This window comes from Conger conger, chromosome 1 (assembly GCF_963514075.1).
Source record: "Conger conger chromosome 1, fConCon1.1, whole genome shotgun sequence".
Classification (NCBI taxonomy): Eukaryota; Metazoa; Chordata; class Actinopteri; order Anguilliformes; family Congridae; genus Conger; species Conger conger.
This window is the reverse complement of record NC_083760.1, coordinates 24,008,575-24,021,085: the sequence shown is the minus strand read 5'-3', so window position 1 is coordinate 24,021,085 and position 12,511 is coordinate 24,008,575. Positions and strand designations below refer to the sequence as shown.

Here is a 12,511-nt window from a genome sequence, read left to right as displayed (position 1 = left end):
CATGCAGACTTTGTCCTTGCCATGACTGTATTAAACCCAAGAGACTGAAAGGCCCCATTGCTGCATCAATTCAGGAGAGCGCAGATGAGAACATCTGTCCTCCACCCACATTTTTCATACTGCCTCGCTTTGTGGATGATGCTACAACCAATGGCACAATGTCTTGTTAGCACCCTCCTACAGGCATTGGCACATTCAGGATTCCATTGTGAAGTTTAGACCACACTACTCATAAGAGTATTTGTAGTGTGTATATACCCACACTACAGCTATACACACAACTATGGTGAGGGCTGCCCAACCCTGTACCTGGAGATCTGCCATCCTGTAGGTTTTTCACTTCAACCCAAACCCAAACAAAGCACACCTCATTTCATGGCTAGAGATCTCATTGAGCTGCCAATTATTTGAGTCAAGTGTAACAAATTACAGTTGAAGAAACAAAAACCTACAGGAATGTAGATCTCCAGGAACAGGGTTGGGCAGCCCTGTCCCAAGTGGTATGTATAGCTGTAATGCTACTCTTTGGTCCAGTGGTGTGCCAAAGTGGTGCACCAATGGATGTAAGGGTCTATATGACTGAATTCTACCAGGTTTGTCTGGACGGGTTTCATGGATGTGTGTGTGCGCAATAGTGTTACAGCCTCACCATGTTCCTCTTCTCTGCGTTGAACTGCTTCATCCATCGGAGTTGAGTGAGTGGCAGCTCGGTGGAGATGGATGTGGACAGAGACAGCTTATTGTTGCTACAGGTGGCACCCTGCAGCTTCAGACCTGTGGTTGGGAATAGAGTGCAAAAGAGGGTCAAATGGTTCCATCCCACAATACTCCAGCAGTCAGAAGTCGAGTATACTGTGGTGCCTGCACCACAAGCAGGGGGTGATCACCTTTGATGCCAAAGCTGCACGCGTCGAGCGCTGCCCCCTGGGTGGTGGTGACGTTGACCTCCAAGCAGAGTTCCTCCAGGGACCAGCTGTTAACCTGGGCAACGTACTGCCTCGTGGCAGTGATGTAAGCCTCAGGCACAAACAGGCTGCCCAGGCACACATGGATGTTCTGCAAGGGAGCAAAATTGCCTTGGGTTTAGCATTTATCCTTACTGCTGAGCAGGGGTGATGAATAGATAGGGTGTACCCAAAATCTACCCAAACTCTGTATGAGGGAGCTAACCTTCAGCTCTTTGGCACCCCCGCTGGCCGCTGCCTGAGAGATCGCCTGCAGCTGCTTGATGCGATCGCTGAAGTCCGCCACCCACTGGATCACGGTCATGGAAGTCGGGACGGTGTAGCGAGACCAGGTTTGAGGCAAGATACCTTGGACACATTGTTGGGGATCACACCAGTGTTCAGGTTAGAAAAAAGTAAAGTCCTTAATAGCTCTGTCATTTAGTAGCTCTGCTACAATATGCTTCTGGTGCATCCAAATGAAAGGTGCAAGTCGGTACACTATCTTACAAAAGGAAAGAAGATTGTCATTTGTTTAACAGGCTTTTTCAGAGCTTCAAAAGTGAACCTTAGGTTTAAGGTCCATGCTTGTATTGTTATACCATAAAAATGAAAGCGCAGGGTGTGGTACCTTTGACCAGGTCGTTGATGAGCGTGCGCAGCAGGTTGGTCTGCTTCTTCTTGCCCTCGCACACCTGCACCACGTCGGTCAGGTCCTGCCGCACGTCCCGGAGCATCTGCGCGCCCATCTTCACCTCACGCTCGAAAAAGCGGAAGAGCGGGTCCTAGCGGCCACAAACTCACGTCAACAGCAGCTATGAAAATGCGAGTGGAGCCAACCAGAATATTTACAGCACATTTACTACTACTACTAGGACTGTTATATGGATGAGAAGGAGGAAAAATGCAGTCAGTGTGGCCGCTAAGATGCAGCTGCCTCCAACTCATCTCTGCAAACGGATGGATGCAGATTTTGCACGTGGGCTTCAGAATGCTAGTAGGCGTGTGGTATCCATGCCCAATATTTTCCAGTTCTGAACTACTGTCCTCCCTGTGAACTGCAAGGAAACTTCGTAATATTCAGGAGAGAATCTCCTCCTTGATAGCTCAGAATTCATGATGGCTGCTACAGAGGAATACATTACAATAATGACATTACCTGAGAAGGGTGTGCTCGGCAAATAATACATGGTGTGCAAATCAATACAAGCCAATGTCTGTTTGAAGTTTCAAACCCTAATTTTTTCATTTGAACACATTCATTAATCATGAAATTATTTCTTACAAGGCCGTGATATTTGGTATATCAATATAAATAAGGTATTATTCCTTATTTATTACTCCTGAAACAAACAAGGAAATGTCCAATTGCTTTGGAGTCTGACATTGGTAGTAGATACGAAGCCAAGCTTTTACTGGATAAATTCAGAGTAACTTGCCCCATTTCATTTTGGGGCGTTTTTCTAACGCTGAATAAAATGAACAGTTCAACTTACCGATTAAGATAGCACTGGTGTTAAACTTACCTACTCTTAATTCTTGAAGTGATACATTCATTTACCTGTTAAAATCTCGGCAGTGCACAGTAGCCTACATCTAACTTTTATAAACCTGTGTATTTATGATATAACTACACTGGTAACTAGCTATCAAATGGCTACAAGTAACATTGTTAGTTAGCCAAGTTACTGTAAAAACATTACGATTTATAAGCTAGCGATGAAGGCAAGCAAAATGGTGTATTTCATGACGGCTAAACAAAATTTATTGTTATTTAAACAAGAAAGAAATGACTTGCCATTAAATTGCAGATCTGTGACAGTATTGAAAACCGTTCAGACTGGTAATATTAGTTCAAACCAAACTGAGGCAAGTTAGAATGGCTTTATCAGCCCCTGTAATACTACAGTGGGCCAAACTAACTAACTGACAGAATGATCCATAGTCCCCCTCGATTTCATTCATTATGTAGGGACCATGTCAAATAAGACATCCGAACAACACGGGGTCACTGTCGCTGCCTGGTCCTGCTCACCTTGATGTTCTCCACAGTGCGCTTGAGGTGGTTGACCGCCTGCGGGATGAGCTGTAGCCAGTTGCCGGCAGTGGTGTGCAGGGTTCTCATCCAGGCAGGCTGGGCATCCGAGGAGGAGCTGGAGCGCTGCTTCTTCTTCTCGGTCTCGTAGGCCAGGTCGTCCTCATCCTCCAACATCTGCATTTTCAGCATCTTACCCATCATGTCAGTGCCTGAGCCGCACAAGCACGGGAGGTCAGGGGAGGGTGAGGTGGGGGAGTGGACGAGCCCAAGGAGGGAGGGGAGAAGAAATTAACCGTGGCAAACACATAATTTGGGCACCAAACGCAGATCACAGACAGGGATAAATAAATAATGTATTAACCGGGGACGGGTATAAACAAAACAAGTAAGTACAAACAAACTTTTGTGGTTGTGTGCCAGGCATAAGGATAGGCATTCTGACAAATAAAGTGACTGAGCATGCATTCCGAGTTAAGCAGGTGACAAAGTAACGTTGTGGGTGGAATAAGGGTGGGTGAGGTGGAAAGCAGCATTGGACAAAAACTGAACACAAAGACAAGGTATGGGGCTGACAGATAAGCACTGGGAGGCGGGAGCTGGAATGTTCTCAGGTGACATGATGGCAGTGAAATACAGCTGCTGGAGGGTGAGGAGACCCCCCTGCCGTCAGGAGAACACACCCACTGACACGTGTATGGTCATCAGTGTGGTCATGTTAGAAAATGTTCACAAATGTTTGCTCAGCAGTACCTGGGGCAGGCCATGTTAAAGTGTAAGTTAATGTGTATTGTCGATGGGATCTTGGGAGGCAGGCCAGTTTAGCTGACAACGTAAACAAGTATAGTAAGGAATTAATGTATGACTAGTCAGAGGAACTACTTGCAGAGTTAGTGTGGTATGTGGAAATTTGGAATATACAAGTACAGATGTTGAGAAAATTAATGTTTTTCAGAGACCATACACATACTCAGAGGTGCTCTACCAAAAGCAGAATGACACAGAAATGGCACTAAAAAGATTAGGCCTGTAAAAATAAGATCAGTTAGAACAGAGAGAAGATGTGGAAACCACGGACGATAACAGATGGAACTGCATGAGCCCAAATGAGAAGTGGAGAAATCCGTTGGTCGTCATCTGGAATGTGGGCAGGATAAGGGGTAGGCCATTACCCTGAGTGGTGAGCAAGACCCTCTCGGCGTTGCTGGGCAACCCCAGCCAAGACGGAGTTTGGGTATCGGGCAGCATCTCCACCCAGTGCATGAACTCCTCACGTCTGAAATGCACACAAGCCACAAAAATGAGGAACCCAATAATGCAGACAAATGGAACATGAAACTACAGTATACAATACCTCCTACACGAATTAAAGATTTCAATTTGTTGCCTGTGGAAAGGTACCTGCATGAAATACTTCCCTACAATCAAGTACACTGCTCAGAATCACAGAAACCAGGAGTGTGTTCTTAGTGGCAAGATCACTAAGGTTACTCCACACCTACCAGGAGGACTGTGGACATCACCGCTTCCTCAGAACATGTACATAACAGAAGCTCTCCATGAAGACGGCTTTCAAATAAAAGCCTTGAGTCACGTCCAAATCGGTACACACTACTTCCATTCCTGAAGCTGGCCACTGACCTGATTCCATCGGGCATCTTGATGTCCTTGTGCCCATCCACCTTGAAGGCCAGCTTGAACTCGCTGTCGAAGCTGCGGGTGGTGAAAATGCGCTCCAGGAAGGTGTTGAGCAGCCGCTGGTCGAACTCGTTGTCAATGCGGCCTCCGTAGATGGACTGAGCCATCAGGGTCTTCAGGGCTGCCCATGGGATCTTGTCTGGGGAGATATTTTGCCGTCCCTGCAGTGCAAACAGACCAAAGGAATGGAGCTAAAACCTGGAAACCTGCCATAGGAGAAATAGCCAATGCTACACTTTTGCTTGGTCAGTGCTGATTACGCATGTCAAGTAAGTTCACTTGTGTGGAGCCATTCTAGCCCTCACATAAGCAGTGTATACTTGTGCATGTATACTTGTGAATTTTTTCAAAGACGTACATTTTTTAAAATTTCCAATTTATTACCAATTGGAAATGTATTTACACCATTTATCAACATATTCAGTGGTATGAGGCAGCTTTGAGTAAACTGTCCTGACCTTGGCAGTGTCGTCCAGCCAGGTGTCCACGGTGTCACAGGCGGAGCGCAGGTCCGACTCTCCGAACTCGTACTTCTTGGACCAGCCCAGCGGGGCGTAGCGCAGTCGCTCCTGGATGACTGCATGGAACCAGGCCAGGAGGAAGTACAGGCGGGCACGCTCGTTTGGAGCCTGGGGGTGGATGAAGATGATATAAGCATATCCAAACAATTTACAATACATCTACCGACACACCCGCTTCAGCATGAGAAGGATGCCGTGGCGGATTGGCCCTCTCACCTTGCACATGCGGGCCACGGGAATGCTGCTGAATGTCCTCAGCATGTTGGCCTTCACGCCAGGAGGAGGCTCGAAGACAAAGACGCGGCCGGCCCGGAGCAGGTTCACGGGCACCTGGGAGGAAGGGAACAGAGAAGAGGCTGGATCGTCAGTACGGACCCAACGTCACAACCAGATACAGAGCTCAAACCAGACCAGAGAACTGATCCACAGTTAACGCTCGTGTGGGTGGAAGGACTCACCTTGGGGTTGATCTCCATGGTGAGGAAGAGGCGGAAGCTGGCATGAGGCTGCATGGAATGCAGCTTCTTCTCCAACTGCATCAGCCAACCCGGCGCCAAGTGAACGTTCTCCAGCATAACCCACCTGCCAGACAGACACCAGGCATACAGAAGAGTATGAGGCATGGACAACCTCCTAGTGGCTCAAGAACTACAGACATTGTTCTTATACATATTATACAGAAATGGCTCTCAAAATCTTATCCACAAGTCAGCGTCACATCACTGAGTAATGTGCTTTTTGAAGTCCACTGCATAACCCACCTGCCAGACTTGACGGCGGTGTTAATATCCCGATCAGCTTTGTTGAATCCTTCAGCAGAGCCTAAAGATGGAGACAAAGCAGTGTTTAGTACTACAGCTGTCCGTCCCTGGGCCACAGGAAGGAGTTCATTTCTGACCGTTCTTTACCGATGGAGATGGACGTGATGTGCTTGTTCTGTTCGGCTGCCAGGTCTCTCACTAGCCCGCTGGCGTCATATCCGGGGACAGAGCACATGAGGACTGGAATGCCGGGCTTCACCTGCAAATGGCCCATCAAGACATTGGGTCATTCACAGCAGAGCTTTCAGTTGGGGCTGTGCAGTCATGTGCGGTTCAAAGCACATTGATAGTCATTACTTGATTCAAAAGCATAGGCCAACACAATAATTTCTATTTTGGGTTCTGATACATTGATACACTATCCTTTGGATTAACAAATAGAACAGTAATCGCCTGTCATACATTTGGTTTTTTTAACTATTTCCAAAGGTGAAGAAGGAAAGAGGAGTTCAGACTGTGATCTCTACCTCACTGTCAACGATGCTAGCCAGATCCAGGGGCTGTTCGATGATGGACATGAAGTGTTCTCCGAGGACTTTGGACACAAAGATGTGGGACATGGCCAACATGCGGTCAGGCCTGAAGGCCTGGATCAGCAGCAGCTGGTGAACAGCCTGACCAATCGAAGCTGGATAAGATAAAGGAAATGGACACAAATGGGGATTTGTTAAGCTACAACCTGCCATTAAACCATCACCACGCTAATGCTTTCAGATCTGACACAGTAAACTCATTACCATCGTAACAAATACCACAGTTACTATTACACTGTACAGTTTATGCTCAGGCTGCTACTTCTGAAACTATGTTGGCGTTCAGGTTTCATTACTCACTTGCTGCTTTCTCCTCGGTCCACAGGTATGGAACAGACAGCTCGGGGGAGCTGCTTTCCAACCACATGAAGAATTGCTGCAAAAGATGGAAATGGTTGATGTGAACTTCCACACCCTACGTCAACTGCACATGGTAAACTGTCGCACTGCATGTACAACTTTGAGCGCTCACCTCATCTGCCTGCACTTTATCTACCAGTTCCTTGAAGGCAGGCAGGCGGTTGAGCCGGATCATGGCCTCACACTGGTCTGTTGTCAGGCCCTTCACCTTGGGCACAGAAGTGCCGGCCAGCACAATCTCCTTCCCACGCAGGAAGTGCTGGAACTCTGTATCGTAGACTGGTTCACTGGGGGGAGGAACAACTTCAATTCAACATCCCACTTTCTGTACAACTTTTGATTGAAAAGCAGGGTGTCGAATCTAATGCTGCTGAGAGAGGGCGTGTGCTCAAAGCCTCATCCGTTACTCTCACCTGGTCTTGGCTTTCAGACTGATCCTGGCAAGGAGCATGGCAAAGGTGATGTGGTCACTGTGCAGCATGCCTCGTGCCACTCGGTTGAAAGCAATCTAGAGAAAACATAATTGCGCCCACTCTCAATGATGTCTCAAGTCTGTAGATATAAATTTAATGTTAATCCAGAATTCAGAAATCTATGCCTTTTCCAAGCAATATGGCCGTCCGCAAACTGTTCCCCCCAGTTCTAAATTCTGTGAAAATGACATTACCTACAAGTACAAGTACAAGTACAAGCACGAGTCACTGCGCAGGCCATACCTGGAAGAGGTCTTTGGTGATGACCGCTAGGCGCTGGCTGTGGTCGCTCACGCTCCTTAGGTTGGTGTTCTCGTACAGCACGGTGTGGTAGATGTCCAGGAAGAAGTGCAGTGAGTACTGGTACAGGAAGTGTATCTGCAGGAAGACAGGGCGTATGCCAGATCAGTATGAGGTCTTGCTCAGCAATTGGTACGGGACTGATGTTGGACTCTGGTCCAAGAACTCTACAAGCCAACCGCTATGCCCTTAGCACTTTTCAACCTTGACACTTGACCCCTAGACCATTGACCTAAACGAGAACTGCAATATACACTCACTGAGCACTTTATTGGTTTACTTTATTGATAAATTTTACTTTATTACACCTACTTATTCATGCGATTATCTAATCAGCCAATTGTGTGGCAGCAGTGCAATGCATAAAATCATGGCGATACAGGTCAGGAGCTTTGGTTAATGTTCACATCAACCATCAGAATATTATCTAAGTGACTTTGACCGTGGAATGATTCTTGGTGGCAGACAGGGTGGTTTCAGTATCTCAAACTGCTGATCTCCAGGGGTTCACGCACACTAGTCTCTAGAGTTTGCAAAGAATGGTGCAAACAGAAATACCTTGTTAATGAGACGTCAGAAGAATGGCCAGACTGGTCAAAACTGACAATAATGCAAATAACCACACATTGGTATGCAGAAGAGCATCTCTGAACACACAACGCATCATAACTAAGTGGATAGGCAACAGCAGTAGAAATCTAAAAAATAAGTCTAACAAAAACCTAATAAAGTGCTCACTGAGTGTCTACACTGTTCTGTGGGATTAGGAATAGACATTGCACTTATGGACCAATCATGGAACCATGGAATACCCCTGATCAAATGTAGTGGTTGAAAGATTTTAAGGTGTGTAACTTGCTTTGTGGTGTACTACAGTGGGTGAGTAGAAGGGAGGAATGTAGAGGCCTCCTCACCTGATTGAGGGCCTCCATGGTGAAGTAGATGCTGCTGCAAGCAGAGGACAGAGACAGGTACTGCTGGGACACAGTCTCCACCTCCTGCATGACTATGTCAGTCTCCTCCACCTTCCTTGTCACCTCCGCGGCCTCCTTCTTCAGGTTCTCCAGGGTGGTGATAATGGTGTCGTCGTCCAGGATGCGACCCTTGACTTCATTCAGGGCCTGCAGCAGGGACTTCTCCAGCTGCCGGAGACGCAGCTGGAACTCACCTGGAAGGAGCAAGAGGCGGCAGGGTTTCATGAGACATCCAAAGACTTAACAGGAGCTTGGCATGTTCTCCTCTCACATATCAAACAGATTTCCTGTATTTCATAGACTTTCTGCATTTTCACAGGCCGCACTTTCTACAAGCCTCACCCTGCAGTTTGAGGAGATCCGAGCGCTTCTCATCCACATCGGGCCTCTCGGCCTTCAGCACCTCGTTCAGGCACTGGCTCTGCAGACTGCTGCGTGTCACCGTGAAGTTCACAAAGGTCACCCTGGAGCACAGGTCTGGCGGGAACTCCACCTGCATGACAGACACCACAGTCCAATACAGCACCAACAAAATCACCCAGCCAAATACCCCCTAATACCAGTTTGACACCCCTGGACAAGGGGGTATCTGTATATACATGTAGGCACTGATACAAATGCTGCAAATCATTTATACAAGTATTATTAACATTCCACTTTTGAAAGGACCCCATTCCTATGAAGAGAGGTGCACACCTTTTTAGTCGTCTGAAATTAACCCATAATCTATTATGGCAAAAAGCCATACAAGAACTACAACTTCGCTTTTTATTTTTTATACAGGATACTACTGGAGTACATCAACTGGTCTGTAAGAGACAGGATGTGGATCACAGCATCCACTTCCAGACATCGGGAACAGCTTACCGTGGGGTCTCGGGTGGAGAGGAAAATGACAAAGGATGGGGACAAGTCAATGTCCTGGTCGCCGAGGGTGATGAGCACTCGACCGCCGGTCCTGCGCACCTCCCTGTTCAGCACGGGATTCAGGATGGGATCGTAACTCTCCACGTCCTGAAAGACAGATGTCAGTTTACATCCAGCCATCAACACACGGTTTTGCCTCACAGGGAGTGGTTCTGTGCCTGGTCATCTTTTATAATGATGACAGTATATAATACAGCAGGGTTACTGGTACAATTTAGTGGTAAGAAAAGGCGAGCAATGCTGGGCTGAATGGCCTTGTCCTTATGTTACGTTAACATATTTAAATTCAGATTAGTTGTGAGCATTTAAAATCAATGTTTTGGATTACTGTCAAAAATTGATAGATGGTGTACTTGTCTCCTCTGTCTTCATACCTGCACCAGCAGAGGGTTTCCAAATCGCAGCGCACTCTCCAGGTTCTTCCTGAAGGCATCATCCAGGAAGCTGGTCCTGGTGATCTTGCGGTCCTTGTACTCGTTCATGATAAACTCAGTGGCTTGGCCTGAGGGGTCGATGATGAGGGGGTATCTGGAAAGAGGAGATGTGGGATCGTTCAGAGGCATCATGAATGCTAGCCTGAGATTTTGCTCACTCCAACAGATGCCAACAAGAGAACCAGAGACATAAGTCATGCATGTTCAAAATGCTGTTTGAGAGACTACACTGACCTGTTGAACCTCTTCAGCATGATGGCATTCTCAGTGCAGAGGTCATCAGCAGGCAGCGAGTTAGCCTGCCAACGTAGCCGTTCGTCTGCATTGGACAGGTACTCCGTCCTAGCGATATCCGTGCGGAACTATTGGGGAAAGGAGTAAGCCATTACAAAAGGGGTCAAACAAACAACACTTAATCCAAAAAGGGTCACAGGGAGCCTGTAAATTAGCAGTGTGAAGACCAAAGGGAGAAAGTGTCAGGTAGGCAGAGTGCCCAGCACCTGGATGTTGGCTTGTTGCAGGTGATGCGACCAGGTGGTGAAGAGGTTTTGACGCATCTGCTGGTCGAAGTAACCGGCATAGGCGATGAAGGCAGCCGACAGCAAGCAGTCCCCAGCGATGGTGGACATCTGGTTCTTGAACGTCTCGCTGGTCTTCTCCCATCGTTCGCGTTCAGCAGACAGGCTCTTGAGAAGGGCAGTGCTGCGGTTCACCTGTTGCGGAGAGATAGGGCAGTTAGGTTACCGATCTGTTGAGGACACTGAGCATGCTGAGGTGCGGAGGGTGTGGGACAGTCCACCCATCCTACCTTGGCTTCCACTGCAGCCAGGTCAGCCTTGATGGCCTGGGCCTCAGAAATGAGCACGGCATACTCTTCCTTGTAGCGGGCGATGCTGGACTCCAGGTCCCGGATCATCTGCTCGACCTCCTCAGCTTTGGATTTGTTGTCCGTGGCATCATCCTCCAGCTTCTGCAGCTCATTGCGGAGAGGCTCCACACGCTTCAGCATGTCCGCATAATTCAGCTGTGCGGGAGATGGGAGGAGCACAGGGAGGTGTGCTTATTTCTCATACTTAAGTAGGGAGGGCAAAGTGGAGCTTTAGAATGTAGACCGCTGTGTGTGCATGTGAGTTCGCCAATACATTTCTCACAGAAAACGTAATTTGTCCACTTTTTTACTTCACAGTAGAGGTGATCAAACTTACAATAACTAAGTGCTAGCGTGTTCTAAGCCTTTACTGGTCCCTGTACGAGGTTAGCATGATGTAGCTAGCATACGCGAATAGCACAAAGTCGTACAATTTGCTTTTTAACCGCACTTGGGTCATTCGAACGATATAAATAAAAGCGTTCAATTACGTTCAACAGCACCAAAAATTTCAGTTGCACCGTCCATAAATGGCAAAAGTCCCACCATAGGATTGTTTTAAACCTTTAAAAGTTATATATTTTCTGAATCGTCATTCATTTATCTTGGCCACTATCGGTGATTCCGCGTGATCTGAGAGTTCAGTTATGTAAATTACGTTAGAAGGATACAACAGTTATTTGCTACTTAAACAGACGCACGCTCAAGAGCGTTAACATGATTGAAGTCTGACATGTCTATTGTCAAAATCCATTGAAACTATTAAAAAGTAACCAGGGACTTTGGACTTATAAGGCTGGACATACCGAGTACCCAGCAAAAATATTGACCTGACTACAGTCACAATTTTGACAGTTCGAACTGCCACCCACTGCCATGTATGAGCATGTGAAGTAAACCAGTAAAAGCTATTGTTGCGTCACCATTTTCAAGCTCCATAAATGTAAACAATGGAATGGTCAGTGAAATCTGCCTGTTTTTCGGTGCCGTCGGGGTAAAATGAGCGCTTAAATGTCACATTAAAATTCCACCTAAGCAGAATTATTGTCCACAACACGTTAATTTAAGGTTAAACTGAGATTTTAATCATAATATTCATGTTGATTTCCGGAAATAAATTTCCCTAACTTAAGGTACACCTCAGGGCTATCTGAACCCCCAATAAAGTTAAAAGCAATGCCGTTTCATAATTCACTTCCTTACGAGAAATACCTCATTAGTTTCTAGTATAATTAAAACACAAGGTCAATGAAAGTTGCAGAGAGAGAAAGACTAGTGGAAAGCTAGGAGAAGAAGCTTACCTGAGCAATAGCCCATTTGACCATGGGTCCACAGGCTAGAGAGGCCCTGTTGACCTGCTCGTAGTTGTAGCTGGGGTTGGACATGTAGTTCTTCTTCATCTTCTCACGGATTGAGTCGCTGCATTCCAATAATGGGAAAAAAGAAAAGAAAAGAAAATGCATGAGAGCAATGCAAACTGTCAAATGATTTGTTGGAAGGGAGGGAGGGAGGGCTGTGTAAGAATGATGAGAATGGAAATCAAATGAGATAAGCGTTTGTGTCCGAACACCTGCCTTATAACATGAATTTGAAATAAAAGGGAAAAAAGGGCCTTACCACTCT

General features: G+C 46.8%; 1 protein-coding gene across 2 annotated transcripts in view; it reads right to left on the bottom strand.

The window, feature by feature from the left end:
• The window catches only part of dync1h1 (dynein, cytoplasmic 1, heavy chain 1), a 36,411-nt gene that overhangs the window by 504 nt on the left and 23,396 nt on the right, over window positions 1-12,511 (bottom strand). For both annotated transcript variants that reach the window (XM_061215736.1, XM_061215744.1), the window contains exons 53-77: window positions 12,190-12,307; window positions 10,829-11,044; window positions 10,521-10,733; window positions 10,255-10,382; window positions 9,961-10,114; window positions 9,527-9,673; window positions 9,002-9,152; window positions 8,600-8,853; window positions 7,629-7,763; window positions 7,326-7,420; window positions 7,025-7,199; window positions 6,853-6,928; window positions 6,487-6,647; window positions 6,107-6,218; window positions 5,960-6,020; window positions 5,657-5,780; window positions 5,415-5,528; window positions 5,136-5,306; window positions 4,621-4,838; window positions 4,152-4,255; window positions 2,980-3,191; window positions 1,576-1,729; window positions 1,171-1,313; window positions 888-1,056; window positions 650-774 (exon numbers count right to left, since the gene is read on the bottom strand). In XM_061215736.1, coding sequence (XP_061071720.1) covers window positions 650-774; window positions 888-1,056; window positions 1,171-1,313; window positions 1,576-1,729; window positions 2,980-3,191; window positions 4,152-4,255; window positions 4,621-4,838; window positions 5,136-5,306; window positions 5,415-5,528; window positions 5,657-5,780; window positions 5,960-6,020; window positions 6,107-6,218; window positions 6,487-6,647; window positions 6,853-6,928; window positions 7,025-7,199; window positions 7,326-7,420; window positions 7,629-7,763; window positions 8,600-8,853; window positions 9,002-9,152; window positions 9,527-9,673; window positions 9,961-10,114; window positions 10,255-10,382; window positions 10,521-10,733; window positions 10,829-11,044; window positions 12,190-12,307 — 3,730 coding nt within the window. The remainder of the gene's footprint in view (window positions 1-649; window positions 775-887; window positions 1,057-1,170; window positions 1,314-1,575; window positions 1,730-2,979; window positions 3,192-4,151; window positions 4,256-4,620; window positions 4,839-5,135; window positions 5,307-5,414; window positions 5,529-5,656; window positions 5,781-5,959; window positions 6,021-6,106; window positions 6,219-6,486; window positions 6,648-6,852; window positions 6,929-7,024; window positions 7,200-7,325; window positions 7,421-7,628; window positions 7,764-8,599; window positions 8,854-9,001; window positions 9,153-9,526; window positions 9,674-9,960; window positions 10,115-10,254; window positions 10,383-10,520; window positions 10,734-10,828; window positions 11,045-12,189; window positions 12,308-12,511) is intronic.